The sequence below is a fragment of the Seriola dumerili genome, unplaced genomic scaffold (assembly GCF_002260705.1).
Source record: "Seriola dumerili isolate Sdu_G_001 unplaced genomic scaffold, Sdu_1.0 BDQW01001417.1, whole genome shotgun sequence".
Lineage (NCBI taxonomy): Eukaryota > Metazoa > Chordata > Actinopteri > Carangiformes > Carangidae > Seriola > Seriola dumerili.
In genome coordinates this window covers 524,527-542,803 of record NW_019175672.1, presented here as the reverse complement: position 1 = coordinate 542,803, position 18,277 = coordinate 524,527, and the positions used below count along the sequence as shown (strand labels likewise).

The 18,277-nt window shown below is 42.0% G+C and overlaps 1 protein-coding gene across 1 annotated transcript in view; it reads right to left on the bottom strand.

Annotated features, from left to right (window-relative positions):
* The window catches only part of LOC111238564 (stromelysin-3-like), a 30,182-nt gene extending 14,935 nt beyond the window's left edge, over window positions 1-15,247 (bottom strand). Inside the window, exons 1-2 of the mRNA XM_022768136.1 lie at window positions 15,143-15,247; window positions 2,672-2,898 (exon numbers count right to left, since the gene is read on the bottom strand). Of these exons, the coding sequence (XP_022623857.1) occupies window positions 2,672-2,898; window positions 15,143-15,247 (332 nt within the window). The remainder of the gene's footprint in view (window positions 1-2,671; window positions 2,899-15,142) is intronic.
* Window positions 15,248-18,277: the final 3,030 nt, after the last annotated feature.

The following is an 18,277-nucleotide window of genomic DNA, read 5'->3' as shown; positions in this document are numbered from 1 at the left end:
CAGGCTGTTATCAGCGCTTTTTTTTTTTTTCACGTGAGGATGGTCAAGAGGGACAGGAAACAGCATGGTTTATGGGAAATATGGTCTTAATTTAGAGAAACATGAGCAATAAAAACCCCCCACTGGCATTCATCTCAACCCCTGTCTCCTTTGTTTACATGGAGTATAAACTGCGGGAAGAGCGGTAGAGCACAACCATGACATTTTCTGAATGTCCATTTAAACCCAGGTGTGTGGATCCTCTGTGTTTTAAGGAAACGGTTAAAAATAAAAGGTGCAAATATTTGTGCAGATTGTTTACGTTTGCACGAAGGGACTTTCCTCAGTGCAAAGTTCACATAGCTTGAAATTCTTGAGCTTATCACCTTTTGCACAAATACCCTGAAGATTACAGATTAAACATGACTCATCAGACCCACATTGCTGAGCTTCAAATACGTAATGACACCTGGTTTTATTTGAGGATAATGCAGTTGTTATTTCTTCTACCTTCAGACTCCTGTTAGAAGCTCTGGCAGCTTCTTCAGAAACAGTCGGTAAATCAGTTTGTATTTTGCTTTAAACGTAAATGCAGCTTCAGTCTGGGATGTTCAGAGAATCTCTGCAGGAATTCTCCGATCAACTTTTATCATTTCCTCTTTGATGAACCCACTTTCCCCTTGACCAGTTATACATTTCCTACTGCTCTTACTCAAAACACATGTTGTGTGGACGCAATGCATTCTGGTCTATTGATGCTAATGCTAGTGTAAGAACTGGTCTCTGTGACTTTCTACACAGAACGATTGCTGAAGATACTTTTTTACAGACTGGGTTCAACACCTGATTATTATTTTTGACTGTCGAAATCATGGCATCTCAAATACTTGGAGTCTGTAGTGTTTGAAAATATATATTTGTAGGATTTTATCCCATTAAAAATCTACATAAACACATCGAGATCTATATTAAGCTGCAATTTAAAAGGCTTTAAAAGGACTTTTTACTTGGTCAACAAATCGAATGAAAAAGACCAAAAACCAACATTGTCTGTCTTTCTTCCTACTGAAGACATAAGTGTTTAAAAACAGCCAACAAATATACAGTTTTAAATACATATATATGTTTTAAATGGCTCACTGCTCACTCTAGTTTTCATCAAACAAACAGGAAGAAATAGTGCATTTGTTGGGGACTATTTCCAACGGCAAATTAATCCATATTTGGTGCTATTTTTGACATTTAATAGACTAATGATCAATTGATTTAACCAAAAAAATATTAGGCAGATTAATCAATAATGAGAATGATCATTAGTGGCCTAATATAGTTTAATTTTTGNTTCCAACGGCAAATTAATCCATATTTGGTGCTATTTTTGACATTTAATAGACTAATGATCAATTGATTTAATCAAAAAAATATTAGGCAGATTAATCAATAATGAGTGATCATTAGTGGCCTAATATAGTTTAATTTTTCGTGCTGTAGTGAGTATTTGTGGTGTGCTGGTTTTGTTTTTTGAATTTTTTGACAGTAACAAACAAAACTTTGAATATCATTGATTTTTCCTTTAATTTTACAACCTATTGAAGTTAATCAAAACATCTTTAGATGAGTTAGATAAAATGTAAAGAATGAGGTCATAAATATAAATAAATCTACGATTGGAAAACAAACCTGTGACTACACCATAACAAACTTAGTCCTTTAACGTTTTTCCTTTTCAGTTTCGTCAACAACCGTAAAATCACTTACAACAACACTGCTCTCAGCTGACCCAGCGTGACTTCAGGTGTCACGCCTTAACTTGCTTCACCAGCTCAAAACGCTGGCTGATTCTAAATATAAAGTAAACACAGGGACTCATTAGCGTGGCTCCACTCTGTCAACACTCATATTTTAGTCATTTAGAAGGCCACAGAGTCGAAGGTGGCCCGGTTAGGTCACGCAGAAGTGTAGTTTGACTTTGTGGGTCGCTGCCATGATCCTGGTCGACCACATCACTCAGGTGCCACTGTTGTGCATGCTTTATTGGTCCAATCCAGCAGAATCTTATTAGTCTGTGGCCGGTGCTGCTAATAAAAGCACTCTGCCTCCCCCCTTCTCTCTCTCTCTCTCTCTCTCTCTGCCAGTCTTAATATACTGTTAAGTTAAAGAATGACTACAATGAAAGGGACCCCAGGAGACACAGACAGAGAGGCAGCAGCCAGCAGACGACTGCCAGACTCTCAATGGTGCCAAAGTCTTAGATGAAAGAAAACCAGCACCACTTTTTCACAATCATAATTTCAAGACTTAATTTTCTAAGTAGTATATAGGAGCTCCTAGTTTACACTGAGTTCATCATTCAGTGTGTCTAAAATCCAGCAAATCCAGCCTGCAATAGAATCATCTTTTTATCATATTATCTTTCTTTAAAGCTGCAATGACATATGTTTTTGGCCACTGGGGAGCAGCAGAAACAAGCTGGAACACAACGCTGACATATCAGTAACTTAGCTGCACTTGTAGCTGCTTATATGAAACATCATGGCCAACATTTGTAGGGCTGTTTGTAAAGTTGTGTCCGCTTACTCGCTTGTTCTGAAGGTCTCGACCAAATCACAGAGTTTTCATCAGCAGATTACACTTAGTTGTATAAAACTTCTAATATCTCTCTTCATGGGTATGTAGATCTGCAGATCTGTACCTGTAGGTGAGGTCCGTCTTCTCCAGACGTCCTCCGTACAGGACGTAGCGTCTCTGGCGCTGTCGTCCTCGATAGTGCACCTCCCTCTGGGCGGGGTAGTCCGGCACACCGCAGCGAGGTCGGTTCCATGTGTTAGAGGTGCTGTTCGACAAACTCGTCTCCTTCACTACGTCCTGAGCGTGAGTGGCCTTCCCTCTCTTCTTCAGGTCGGGGAACTTTTCAGAGACCTGGAACAACAACACGAGTTCAGTTAATCTTCTTTAGATGGTATTAGTTCATGGCGACATGCACGTTATCGGCCTCGTAAGGCCTGGTCACTGTCGAACATGTGCTTGGTGATGTAGGATGCGTCTCCATTTTTGATGGCATGGGTGGTCTGCTGACTCGCTGGGGTAGTTTGCTTTAGAGGTCAGTTTTGAGTGTGTGGGTGCAGGTAACCTTCTTAAAGTCAACAAAACACCGCTTGTTGAGAGGGTGCTCACTTGTTGAGCCTGTAGACCTCTAGACTCTAATTAGCAACTACTTGTAAGACTGGTGTAACTAAGTAGGGATGATGGCATTCAGATGAAACTGCCTAAACAAGCCGGTGGGGCCAGCCACTGTAGTGAAGCCTGAGTAGATATATAGTAGATATAAGGATGAGTTTCAGAGGCAGTTTAAAGGTTCACTATGTGTCTCAGTAGATTTATGACAGCAGTGCCTGATGATGGGGCAAAACATAACTTAACATTAGTACTAGGTCTCCATAGGAAAAAATAAACTTTAGGCACTTCTGGTAAGTATGAAAATGAGTCATTTATTTTCTTTTTTAGAGGAAAATGATAGAAAATGGAACAAAAAAAAAAGGGATAACAGATGCAGGAGAAAAGAGACAAGGTAAAAACACAAAGGTTGAAGAGCAAAATGAGTAAAGAGAGGAAAAAGTACAAACAAGACTCAGAGTCTACAGCCTCGCTAGTGGCTCCATGAGATTCTACATACCTACAACTTTAATCTAAATATACACATTAGCAGGCTAGCAAGCACAAACTCACATGTTGTTAAACAGGTATAACGTTAACTATCTTAGTTTGGCATGTACGGCCGAGGCTGAGGAGGATGTCATTGGTTTTATGTTTCAGCAAACTTGTACGTTGACACTAGATAAAAAGTCAGAGGATCGCCAGAGTCGTTACCATTTCTCCTGTGGTGGACACGAATGCACATGCAAAATTTAATTGCTCTCCATCCAGTAGTTGTCGAGAAAACTCAACAAATGTCAACCTGCTGGTGGAGCAAGAGGGAACGTCACTAGGATTGATCCTCTGGGCACCGTGAATGTGCGTAGTAAATTTCATCAAATAGTTTTTGAGATATTTCAGTCTGTGTCAAAGTGGTGACTGCGCTAAAAAAAGGAAAGGAAGAAGAAAAGAAGAAGAAGTACCAGGAGACCGTAAAAAAAGACCTGAGGCGGATGTGTATCTCAGTGCTGCTGGATATGAATCAGCATCATTCTGATTTCATTTTGAACTCTTAATGACGGCACACACTGAAAATCAGGTCACCAAGACACGTAGTTTGCCCCAGTTTAAAAGACACTTGGTCCCAAAGTGTCCCATTATCGTTAATACCCCCCCGGCCAGATCCAGAGGAAATGGCTTTGCTCATTTCCACAGAAGCAAATTACAGAGGAGAGGCGTCCCATCCGCACCTCCTCATCTGACTCAGTCCTCAGCCTCGGAAACCAAACCACATCTGCAGCACCACAGTTAACAGGGAAGTTTTGGGTGTTCTCCTCATATCTCAAAATTATGTGCATTTCCTTTTTCCGCTGCTAGCGCTTAGCATGACCTGTGGGAAAAGACGCTATCAATATATTGTGTGTTGATGAAACAAATTACTGCTCATCATCAGATCCTATGAATCTTCCCACAGCTTCTGTTACATAATCTCTCTAGGGTTTCAGGACCACCACAACGCTGATCTTTGACCTCAGTGTCAGTTTTGCTCACAAGAATCTAAGCATCACAACCCACTTCACGCCGTGATTGGTCAACTATGTTTTTTCGTTCTTTACACAGCGATTTCTGTCATATTTCACGTGAATTACCGAGTGCAACGCTATGAATGTTTTCCAGCTACAGTCTCGAAATGTCCACCGTCATCCTCATATTTAAAGCTCCATATTTTCTTCTTCTTCTGTGTTTTATTTTGAAGTGTTGATCCATAAGAAGATATATTTGTGGTTTTAAGAACCAAAAACCATCTCAGTGTAGTTTTACATCTCCTCTCTCAGGCTTCTCTCTGGAGCTCTAGTAACAACAGGTCGGTGAGCCAATCAGAGGAGAGGAGGCTCTGAGCCTGTCTTCTGATTGGCTGACTGATAAGAGATCGAATACAAATACAGCAGATTTCAGGTAAAAACACTCAGAGAAACCAAATCCTGCAAAGGTTTGGATGGTGGGTCCAGGTGGGCGGGGCTTGGTAACTTATTGTATATTCAAATCCAGACTTTAGAATTACTGCTTATGAATTGTACAAAGAGCTAAATTATTGGATGAATAATGAGTCAGATAATCCAACAGATAAGTCCACTGTAAGTTAATGTCACCTCATGTTTACAACTCATTTATAATAAGTCTGTGTAGCATGAAACACACTAGAACTGGACGGCAAAAGCACTAGATAAAAATCCTAAAATATAAAATAATTACAGGAGTACAGGAAGTTTATCTGAGTGAGGTCACAATCATGTTTTTGTTGTGTTTAAAGGAGCCACACTCCCTCAGCCCTGCAGGACTCAAACTGTGTCGTTGTTGTAGGTTATGGGGAACAAAACCCAGCAGGATTTGTGGAATGTGCTCCAGACTGCAGTAACATGGTGACTGATGGGTCTGGATCACAGAACAAACAGTACACACCTCCCAGACCCCACCAGCCCCCCACCTCCTGTGTTTCACTTTGTTTAAAGGAGATTTTAGCTGCTTATTCCGATGCACAAAGCACTTATTCATGTTAAGTGGGGAGTTTCTGCCCATGTCCTACAGTTTTCTTTAAATGGCTGGTTAGAGTTGTTATGAATGAACTGAAGGAGCCATGACTCCCAAGCTAAGCTCCCAGCATGTTTTTTTTTTAAGGCATCTACAGAAAACTTCTTATTCAGCTTCTTTTTGCTCTTTTTCTCAGGAGGAAAAATGCACAGGGCCAGTGTGATCTGAGGTTTCTCTCTCTGCACTGTAATCTCTCTCTCCTGCAGCAGAGACTGCAGGAGCAGGAACTCCAGATAAACAACAAAACCCTTATCAAGGTGTACAGCAGGTCTGAAGCGTATCAGTAAAAGGCCGATGACATGAAACTGGTGGAGGACACAACCAGCATGGAATTCAATCTCTATTTGTTTGCCTTTTTTTTTTTTGTTTGCATTTATTTACCCTGGGTTAAAGCTGACAAAGCCCACACAGGCCCGTAGCTGCCAGTGAGGACACTGAGTTCATGTCCTCAGCGTCGTTAAGGGGAATTTGGGGATTTTAAAGACACGATGAGCAGAGTACGACTACAGAATAAATACACATGGAGCTTATTTTAATATTCTTTCTTTAAATGTGACTGTTTTAGGAAAATTCATTGGGTTGGGTTAAAAATTGGGATTTTCAAACCTGCAACCCTCAACTCAGACGAATCCTGCTCCTGCATGCTGTCTGAATAGTTCATGTGGGTTTTTTTTATTTTTTTATCTTCCCTTTATGCGGATAAAGTTTCATCAAAAACACATTGGTAAAAAAGCAATGTGCGCGAATTTGATACACAAACCTGCACACGCTGCTTATGACAACCTGAACTGAGAGCGCTGTACGGTAAACAAAGTACCACGAGTACAAACAGCATCATAAACAATGCAGACTGATAAAAACATATGTCCCACGCACTTTAGTGGCTGAATCCGATTGGAAAAATTACAGCCGTGTCTTTTCCAACTCTTTAAAGCAGCAAAAAATGGAATTAAAGTTTACCACATGATCTTTACAACCTGCCACTGTTTCGTAATCAGCTGATTGATGTTCATCATCATTCCTGTTGCTTCTTTAGCTCCCTGCCCCGCTGGTTCGATCCTCAAAGTCTCAACGTTACCAATACAGAGTCTCCTTTTGATAGTAGCCCATCAAAGGTGCATCACATCTTTATAAAGAATTTAATCAAACACAACTTTATTAGGAACATGCATCATGTGGCCACAGTATAAACTGAAATTAGTTGACATGGGTTCCCTCTGCAAGGCATGGCCACAATTTAAAGGGGTGAAAGTTCATTAAAACTGGCAGTTAATCAAATGATCATAAACAGTTCACGTAAAGTGGTCCTGGGGCTTCTTTTGGTCATGTGGTCTGGGGGTTTGGGGCAGTTACCTGGTATGTAATCCAGCCTCGGTCCTTTCAGGGTTTTGAACTAACAACTGACACTGTGTTTTGCAGGTGAGGACAGTGTCCTGCCCACTGCTCCCGCCTTGCTGGGGTCTTTGTCGAGGACTGGAATTTGAACTGACAATCACCCCGTCACGAGCCGACCCCTCCGCCCCGTCCCCGTCCCCAAAACGAGACAGTTTAGACCGAAGCTGCCCGCTGCCTGATCCCGATCACAGAGGTGAGTGTCGGCTTTCAGGGTTGTAAAACTTTAGCTAATTCTAAGTGGTGGGTTGCAGGGGGCCGCTCTGTCATTTCAAAGAGGCCAGATGAAGAAAAAAAAAAAAAAAGTGTGGTTAAAGGACTAACCCCGCCCCCGCTCCCTCCGCCTGTGTGTCAAATGGATTGTTTGACCTGTCTGACCCCACAGCGGAGTAATACCCTTAATGTGCCTGACTCCCAACATCAAAGTTCAAGGTCAAACCCAAACAAAAGCTTCAGCTCCGTCTAGAATGTCTTGTATGTTTTCCCGGTTTTATTGAGCAGTTTTTTTTATTTTTTTTTTATCAATAATCAAAACATCGTGCTGCTTGTTAAATCATCTGCTCTTACGTACATTAATAACAACAGAAGATTCATAAACCATTACTGACATATACATTGCCTTGTGGCGTCACGTTAAAATAAAACCAACAAAAACCAACCATGCGTTAGTCTGTGTCGCTGCTCTGACTTCCCCCTCAGCTCCAAGCCCATTGGTTCCCACTGAAGACATAAATCTTCACAAATACGTGTTTTCATTTCTTTTTAAAACAGCTGCTCCCTCAAGTTTCCCTCAGGAGTTAATTGTGCATTTGTTGTTCAGTGGTTAGCACTGTCACCGGTTGATAGCCCTGTGGATAGACTGGCAACACGTCCAGGGTGTAGCCCGTCCTCGCCGAACGACAGCTGGGATAGGATCCAGCCCCAACACGACCCTATAATGAATGAATGAATGAATGAATCTGGAATATCTACAGGTCATCAGTCTTCTAACGCCGCTGTCTGACTCTGGTACATGAACGAATACAATGAGCTCCAAAGCCCCAAAGCTTTGATCTAATCGTCAACGTACGAGAGGTGCCGAGGGCAGAACGGTCTCCGCGTGTCACCGCCCACACTGCTTAAAGTTAAACTTGATCACATGACGTTCAAGTGAGTTTGTGACACTGCTGAAGCCTGTAATGCTTCTACTTTGACCTGACAGTTAAGCTTGGTAACGATAAAGTTTTGTGGCCACGCTCAGACAATGGAAATCCTGTCAGGAGACGGTGTGACGACGTTCGAGAGGGAAGGGGAAAAAAAAAAAAAAAACCCCTCGGGACAATTATTCTGTCACTTTCTGCTGAGCGTGCAAGAAGCTGGTGATGAGACGTGAAAACTCCCCGCGGGCCTGAAGGCCTCATAGACGCTTCTTCATGCTGGGAACATGTGAAGGAGTGTGTGACGGCAGCAGTGAAGGTGGAGGGTGACGGAGGGGCAGGGGGACCGGGGGGGGACCAGGGGGGGTGGCGTCCATTACAAGTATGGACACATCTAGCTTCTGGTTACAGTGATGACAAGCTGTGTGAGCGGCGGCGCAGGGGATCTAACAGTGGTATTCAGAGAGCACAGGAAGACATGTCTGTACACGGTGCGACTGAAGAGCGTCTCCAGTCTAACAACAAACCCACCCCCCCCGACTCCATCACCCCCCCACCCACCCACCTAGGTCACCGTGCTTCACTTTGACATGACCAAGAACCCGCATGGAGCCAGGAGACAGTCAGGACATTTTCACTGTTGGTTTTAACCCAGAAAACTGTCCCAGTCCAACTCCAAACCCACTTTCACCCACACCACGTCCTCACGTCTTCTTCAGCTTAACACCTGAGAGGCAAAGGTGAAAGCACTTAGGTTCCTCAGCCGGAGTCCTGTAATTAACTGTAGCAAGAAAGCACAGTACAGTTCTGTATTTCTGCTACTTTCCCTCCACTACGTTCAATAGTTTGTTGTATTTTTCACTGTCTCTCCGTCTTTCCTCCCTTTGATTCCTTCCTTCCATCTTTTCATGTGAAAGCACAAAAATTTAATATTTTATTAAACCTAAACTGAATTTCTCCTCATTTCTCCTCCTCTCCTTCGTCTTATTCCTCTGAGCCATCGAGCGCCATTGTTTCTAAAGACTGTTAAAAACACATCAGTGAGTCACACTGTTTCACTGTCTGACACGTTCCCTCGTTATCATGAACACACACTCTAGTTTGTTTTGACTCCGTCCTACACACACACCCTGTTCCCCAAATACACACTACAGCACCAAATGTGGATTAATCCGCTGCTGAAAATAGTCCCCAACGAATGCACTGTTTACTATTGTTTAAGTGAGGTTTGGCTATTTCAGGAAATTACTGACATTCTAAAACATCACTAAAACTATATTAGGACTGCAATTAACGATTGTTTTCATTATTGATTCATCTGCCAATTATTTTTTTGTTTAATCAATTGATCGTTAGTCTATTAAATGTCAGAAAAAGCATAAAATCTTCACATTTGCGATACCGGAGCAAGACAATGTTTGACAAATGTTTTCATGATTTTTTCTTGAAGAATGACTGAAACTCTTCATCGATTATCAGAACAGCTGCCGATTACTTTTCTATCAATGGATTATAATTGTTTTAACCCTAAAGCTAAAAGGAGCTAATAGCTGCAGGCAGGAAGTGTTGGGTTTTGGTCTTGTCATGGGATTTGTTTGTTATTGGGAAATTATGGAATAATTCCATCTTAATCCTGAAAAATCTGTATGATATAGATGTGGACATAGATATAGAAATATATATAGATATAGATATAGATATAGATATAGATATGTTGTGTAGAGTTTTATTGGAACAAAATCCTATAAAAATATATTTTCAAACAACACACACCCCAAGTGTTTGAGATGTTTGAGAAACAATAATCAGGTGTTGGACCCAGTCCATGTTCAACAATCATTCTGTGGGAAATCCACTGGAAAAAAGTCACAGAGACCAGATTGTACACTAGCATTAGCATCAATAGACCAGAATGCATTGCGTCCACACAACATGTGTTTTGAGTAAGAGCAGTAGGAAATGTATAACTGGTCGAGGGGAAAGTGGACTTATCAAAAAGGAAATGATAAAAGTTGATCCAAGAATTCCTGCAGAGATTCACTGAACATCCCAGACTGAAGCTGCATTTACGTTTAAAGCAAAATACAAACTGGTTTACTGACTGTTTCTGCAGCTGCACAATATATTGTTTCAGCATCGTCAATATTCACATCGCATCGAGGTGCAAATTAACTCCAACATGTTATAACAACCTGAAAATGAGCGAGGAACAGGAAGAAAACAGATGTGGTTGCATAAAGAAAAAACAGAAAAAAGAATATTGTAATGTCAGTTTTTTCTAATATCATGCAGCTCTAGTATCCAACTGTCAAATAGAAACAGTCTCAACATAATAAGAGTAAATCCGGATGATGGGAAGTAAGTCATAAGTGACTGTTTACTTGAGGAGACAGATAAGGTTTCAATTTGAAGGGTGTGCTCGCTGAAAAAACTGTTGCTTACAGTGAGAGAGGATTTATTGTTGCCAGACAAGAGGGAGGATGTACAAATCTTTCATCAACAAATATCTCGTTATCTCCCTTCTTAATCTCCTAATCCAATATATCATCAGAAAATCAGAAACACCTGGCAGCGAAAGGTGATATAAACCATCTGGGCATCTGCTTCAATCTCTTATCTTTCCTGGCGCAATAACACTCTGAGCCGAGCTCTTCGACTCGCAGATCCTCTGTCCGTCTGGCTGCGCTACGACTTACTGACGATTTCACTGTTGATTGTGATTATTAATGAGAACACGTCCCCGGGGGAGTAATAGATACCATGCTATCTCATCCTCCTGTCGTTTTGATGGCAACTTCACCACGGTGTTCAGCGGGCGTACGAGTGTTTCAACTCGGCGAGTGGACATGAAATACCTCGACTGAACCTGACCGGAAAGATCATGTGGCATGAAACCGTAGAGCGGAAAGTAGATCCAGGTCTAGACGGTCGGACAAATCATAAACTGAGTGTCGGTGGAATCTGTGATGTAAAATCAAATCCTCATCGTTAAGAGTGTCTCCTGGTCGTGGGCAGACTCCTCTTGAGAAGCGTTAAACTCGGCCATGTTGCAGTTGAGATAGAGTCACGTTTACCGTTTAGTTTTTTATCTCACTTTGGTTGCTAACGTCTTCTGTGTGTTAGTGAGTTAAACTTAAGTGAACAACCTGAAGTTTAAGAAGAAGAGGGTGTTTTTTGCAACTGTTTTTATTTTAAGGAAACTTTAACTCAGACTTTAAGGAAAATCTTAACTTAAGGTGTTTGTACAACCAGCACCTGGAGTTTAAAAGTCTATGTCTGATACTTAAACAACAGTTTTGAGGCGTGCTAGCTCTCAGTCAGTCACCACTTTGGTCCAGACTGAAATATGTCAACAGCTATCGGATGGATTGTCATTAAATTTCAGACATTCATATCCCCCGCAAGATGAACTGTATTTACTTTGGTGGTTCTCTGAGTTTTCGTCTGGAGTTCAATACTTTGCTTTATGACCAAATACCTGCAGAAGTATTGACATTCCCATCAGCACAGGTGGCTCAGAGGCTGTGGCAGCAGCTGCCTCTCCACAATGATCAAATGTCGATTTGAGAGTTGTTATTTCTGACAACAGTCTGTTCCCCTGCGTCCATCTCATCCACACCGTCTGTCTGAGGTGCTTCTTTGCGTAGCTAAGCAGCTAGCTGGCTACATCGGAAGACGACGTCCCCCATTCTTGATCCCGTCCGCTAAAAACTCTGGTTTACCTTGAAGACCAGATATTATAACTGCTAACTTCTCCAGCTATCTGCCGTCTCGTCTCAAGAGATGGGGATGTGAAATTGGTCAAGATGCCATCCAGAAACTCAGAGATGTGCACTTTAATAAATTCAAGTACCGACACCATCCTGACTGGATCCCTCCTCTCACCTTGTTGGTGGAGGATTCAGAACCAGGCTGAAGGCCATCCCTGTGCTAATTAACAAAAGCATCTGATTAACTTTATGAAGGAGGGGTGCATGTGCTTTTTAACTGCCCCCTCTCCCCCCTCCCCTGTCGTGTTTCCCACTCACAGCCTGGCGCAGCTGTGACCTAGATCTGCTCGATGGGAACCCAGAGCAGCTCTGATGTCACCTTTGCTCTCACGGTTCCCTGACCAATCACATCAAGGCGATGGGACAACACACAAATGTAAAGGTTTTATTCAATACCCAAACAAGTTAGCTTATACCGCCCCCCACCCCCCACCCCTGTTTTACTCCGGAGAGAAAACACACACTATGTGTGTGTGCCATGAATGCCACAGACACTGAGGCCTGTCCAGGCCTGTGTAATCACTCACTCTTTTGTTAACAAGGGGGGAACAAATTGGCAAAACTACAGATTAGACTTCCCAGTGAAATGACCAGCAGACATAACAAAGTTGTCATCCCAGGTGCAACATAGCTCTGATAATGTGTTGCTGGGAAAGTCATTTTTCATGTATGGAAACCTGGTTTTCAGCTCATCAGATAATCTCACTGTCGACAGGAGATGTGTCACAACACTACAGCGGCCTGACTCCTGATTACTGTGAATTAAACACAAGAACACGGGGGACACTAATGAAGCAACCCAAGAGAAAAACACAATCTCAGTGGTTCCCACCTGTTTGAAATTAATGTTCTTGTGACCCCTCCTCACCACTTGCATGTGTCCACCAGTTGTGACCAGTTCAAGAAGCAAAATTATCCAGTAATTTATCAGTAAAAAGTAAAGATTAGAGGAAAGTCTGAAAAAATAAGAGTAACTGCAGCGGAAATGATTTTTTTTCTGCTTTCCTGTTTCTGTTAATCATCTCGTGACCCCCTTAAATTTATCTCGTGACCCTTTGTGGGGATCCTGACCCTCAGATTGGGAACCAGTGTAGAGACACAGCTGACATGTTGGATCCTGGCCAATCAAAGCTCAACGACTTGCATGACAAACATGGTAGCATCTTTCCTCTTTCTCCTCGCCATTTATTTTCTCTTGTAAATGATCACGTATGTGAACACTTTTATTGTTTTAGCTGGTTATGCAACATCTGATGAAATCAACTCCCTGCTTCTTCCTTTATTGAAACTATCCCTTGATGGAAGTACATTACATCCAGAACAGACCACTGAGCTTATTTAACTCTGTGAGATGCTGCAAAATATCTCGTCTTTTTTGTCAGATGTTGTGAGACGTCCCAGCTGCTGCATCAGTTTTCTGGATTGGTTTGGATCGTTGCAGCCGACGCTCCCCACATCACAGCTATTGGATATTTCCATTTATGGGCTGATACTGTGTCGTCTTATCTTAGCATTAAGTTGGGGCGAAGTCAACCTGTGTGAATCATTCGCATGGGACTTTGTGGTGCTTACCAGCTGAAAAACATCCTGTTGTTTGTTTGACTCAGAGAGCCTCCTCTACTGGAGGATAAACTGCTCCAACTAGTTAGTATTTATTTATTTAATCTTATGTATGCATGATGCTGCATCAGGAACAAACTAAAAATATTCACTTGTGCACATTGGTCTCCTAAAATTATCTGCAATCTTACCTAAATAATCACTGTTGTCATCATCATCTCATCCTTCTCTGAAATTTCCAACTGTTCTCTGTAATGGCCACACCATTCCCTGTAACTACTTATCCAGGCCAGCCTGTTTGTTTTGAAGGATTATTTATTTTCCTGTGTACCTGTATACAGAACAACCCGAGATAATGCATGCTAAACCAGCCTACTGCTGTGTAAATGAAGTTTAACTGTTTTGTTCCAGGAAGTAGTTACAAACAGGAAAGATCTTAAACAAGGGAAACGTGAATTAAATACAGTAAATACTATGGAATCCAAGATTACACAGCCAGAACATATGAGGAAGACATTAAGAGTAAAAAGTATGAAATAATGAGCTGCAGCTGTGTGCAAAACAGCTGTAAACGAAAGTGAGACTAATGATTAATAAATAATTCATTAAGCAAAGTGAAAATAGGTCAGAAAAGCCACCAAAACACGGGAGTGTGACTGTAACATGCCACTGAAGCCTGCAGGACGGGTCCATGTGTTGGACCCTTCTCTTTTATGGTGTTGTTGACAAAATGCCTTAAAGACCTGTTATTACTGCTTCCTGCCCTGCAGACAGGGGAACTCAGCAACCCTTTTTCCTCCCTCTCCCCTCTCTCTCTCTCTCTCTCTCTCTCTCTCTCTCTCTCTCTCTCTCGCGCTCTCCTCCCCAGAGATCAGACCTGGGCAAAAACCAAAACACTCTGCTGTCATCCTGCGTGCACGGAGGGGAGAGCACGTCAGGTACGGCTGCCAAGTCATGACTGCCTCCAGTGCTGCTGAGCAGACAAAAAATAAATAGTGATGATAGTAATTTCTTCAAAGTAAGAGCAGCTCCCGGGCTAATTACAGTGACAGGTCAGCTCCTGTGCGCGCGTAAAATAGCCATTTTCATAATTACAACATTAGTGTCATTGGTCCTGATGATTACTAGGAAAAGGGCGTGCGTGTGCGCGTCCGTGAAGGGGACAGGAGGCACTTGCAGCTGCAGGAAAGTGAAGATTTACCTAATCTTAAATCTCTACACTTCATGCAGTCAAGAGGATGTTATTTATTTTGACTCTTTCTGCTCCGAAGTCTGCATAAAAACATAACGGCGCGCGAGTGTGTGCGCGTGTGCATGCGTGTGTGTTCAGGGGGTAGGGGAGCCACTTGCAGCAGGAGTAAGAAATGAAGTAAGTCAACAGTGCAGATTACTTCAAAATGCAAAAGGTGAATTCAGTTTTCATGCGTGCAACAGTAACAAAGTTCAACCAAAGCGACTCGTTCTGCAGCAAAACATCAAAAAGTTTCCGAAACTTCTGAAACTTTTCTCTTAATTCATTTTTTTTGCTTCGACTTTGCAACAAGTAAAAAAAAAAAAAAGAAAAACAATTGTCCTCCAACTCACCGGTGCCACTTTGTACCTGCCGGATCCCCGCACTGGAACACAAAGCGTGCTCGGGAGGCATTGCAGCGCAAAGACGCAGCAGCACACGACCAGAGAAGTCCGCATCCTCACCGCAGTCGGGAGCCGTGGTGGTGCACAGGCAGGCTGGGGTTTTTGGCGCAGCTGTGTGCGGTGCGCAGTGCCGGGAGTCACACGGCTGCAGGATCGGGGGCGACTTCTCTTTAAATAGACTCTGATTTCTTTGTTCTCTCCTCAAGTGTTTTTTTTTTTTTTTTTTTTTCCTCCACATACGCTTTTTTTTTTTAACAGCCCGGGGCTGACAATACCACCCGCTACCACGTGACTCTTAACTCTTTCTCTGCCGCGTGCCAGTCAACTCAAAACAGATGATGGTGGCTTTGTGTTCCCACCTCCACCTGTGCGTTTTGATTTTTATAAAGACGAAGAATCCGAGATTAAATTTTGGAAGGAAACATCTAATAATTACTCACAATCTCCCACATTAAACACCAGGACACGGTCACACAGCATGTGCTGGCACACTCCAGCACCTTATGGACATATTATAGGATTATTATAAGAGTGTTACAAGAACACAATCAGTAAAAACTAACCAGCCAGCCACAAAACACACTACAAGTCTCTCTAAATCCTTTTTATGAGGAGGAGAATAATAATAAAGTCATTGTTAGGAACAACACTGCTGTGACAGAAAGCAACGTGATTTTAGCTTAACAGGGACATAGACATAATTTTAAAATATACCTTACACCAAAAATATAGTCCCAGTTTTTAAATTCTTTTTTCTTAAATGTAAAAGTTTTATTTTTCTAAAGGAAGACTGTATCTCAAAAACAGCATGTTTCAGATAAGGTTTTAAATAGTTAACCAAACTTCATCCATTCATCCATTTATCAGAAGAAGTGTAATCATTATATTTGGAGATAGAAAAAAAAATCACTACACAGGGACTCTGCTGGGAGTAAGATTCAGGTGGGGGAATAATGAGTGAAGAAAATCATCTTATAAAACATCCGCCACTTGCAGAATATAAACTCCTCCCTGTATCTAAAACTGTGAGGCTGCCAGACACCCAGCTGAGACGCTTCACAGTTGTGGGCGGATTTATACATTTGTCAAGTTCCAGCATGTGACTCCTCCTAAAACCACAAATTGTGTCTTTTACATTTCTGTTTTTGTGCGGATTAAACAAACAAGATATAACGTGATAATTCAGGGGCTTTAAAGGTGCTGGAAGATGGATTTTTGAGCTGTTTCCAGTCTGCACAGTTCGGCTGTAACCGCCTCCTCACTCCAGCTCTGTATTTAACGCACAGACTTGAGATTAATCAGTCTACTCATCCAGCTCCTAGAGACAAAGAAAATATTTCCCCGCATGGAAAAGTATTGCAATAAATGTGGTAAAAAACAGTAATAATTATGATGCGATGTGTGTGAAGAGTAGTTTTATGAGGCTGGAAGGAGTGTGTGATACAGAAAGTTAAAACTTGCAGCTGTAAGATAAAATGCACAAGCTCCACAGTCGGGCGCACAGGCGGTTTGTGACCCACCTCCGTCCCTTTGTTCAGTCAGTCAGTTTGAGATCATTTCTATAATTACAACCACTAATAGCAGTAAAGAATTTAGCAGTGCTTTCCTGTGTAATGGCTGTCAGATTTCTGAGGGCTCTCTGGATGTGAAGAAAAGGGAGCTCTAATAAAATCTGAGCGTAATGAAAGAGAAAAGGGAAAGGCTTTATAAGTGACACTACTAATTTCTGGACAGGAGACTGTAATTCATGTTACTACGTGCAGATGTGTAACGTACAGAGGCCAATTAGAGTCAAAGCTGTCACTGCATTGGTCAAATGTCAGTGGACTGTGGCCTTCACCCTCTTATTTAAGCTGTTAGTGTGTTGGGTGATACAAGCGGACGTACGCTATCTTTGTCACATTAACATCACATCTCTCCTAGAATCTATAGTTCAACAATAAAACACTCCTCATAGCAGTGGCATGTGCAGACTGTCTGAGGCGCAGGGGCGGCACTGGTCCTTATCCAAACGTATGAGAAGTGGCATCCTGTTCCAGAACTGGATCTGTGGTTTTAGCTATAGCATAGCATGAACCCGCAGTGTCAGAATGCAGTTCGCTCGTCCTCATAGCCCAGAGGCATGATGGGAGTAACCAGGAAGCCAGACACTTTTTTGGAGTATGTGCTAGGTGGGCAATTCTTAAAGGACTGAATGGGCACCATTTTGAGATCCGTTCTCATAATACAGCCATGCCTGGGACAGAACAGGACCAAGTTCCACTTTCACTTGCTAGCTGTTGTTGTTGGTTAGCTAACCAGGCGACACTCAGCAAACACTTTGAGCCTTAAAATGACTAAAAAATAATGAATTAATAAAACATCAAGTGAAAAAATGCTAAACTTGGGCTTTGTGCTCTCTCCTGTTGTATTTTGAGAACAGAGCAGAACCACGTTTGAGTTTCATTAGCTGCCTGTTATTGTTGGTTAGCAATTTTTTGTCTTTTACAGGAGCCTTTCTGTGTGGAGTTAGCATGTTCTTTAAAAGGATAAAACGGTATGGATAATGAATGAATGAATGTCTTACATACAGGAATAAAGCACATTGCAATGATAGTTTATCAGTACAATAATTTCACATGAATGAAAAAAGGAGTTGTCATTCATGTTTTATCACTGTGTTGTGTTCACGTACGCTGCAATATGTGTATATTTGTCTCCACCCCTTAAGATTTAACTCAACCGAAGAGATAAACTCTGCTTCAGGCAGCCATCTGAGAACGGTTTACAGCTTAAACTCAGATCCACTGTGTTTTGATCACGCTCTATATATTTTTATTGTGTTTGAGAGGAGCGCGTTCTTGATCTCGAGCAGCTCTTTTAATTCATTCACTCTGAACTTCCCACAAACTCCTCAGTTATCAGATTCTAACTTTAAATTAACCTGCGCTGCACTGGCCATTGTCATCACGTGAATTATATAAATAAGCTATGTCGTGCTCCCCACAGATGGTACCAATACGTTTTCCTCCTCAGTATTTTTTTTTTTTACAAGAGGTGGCAGTGAACCAACATATGACAGCAGCTCTCAATTAGACCAGAAAT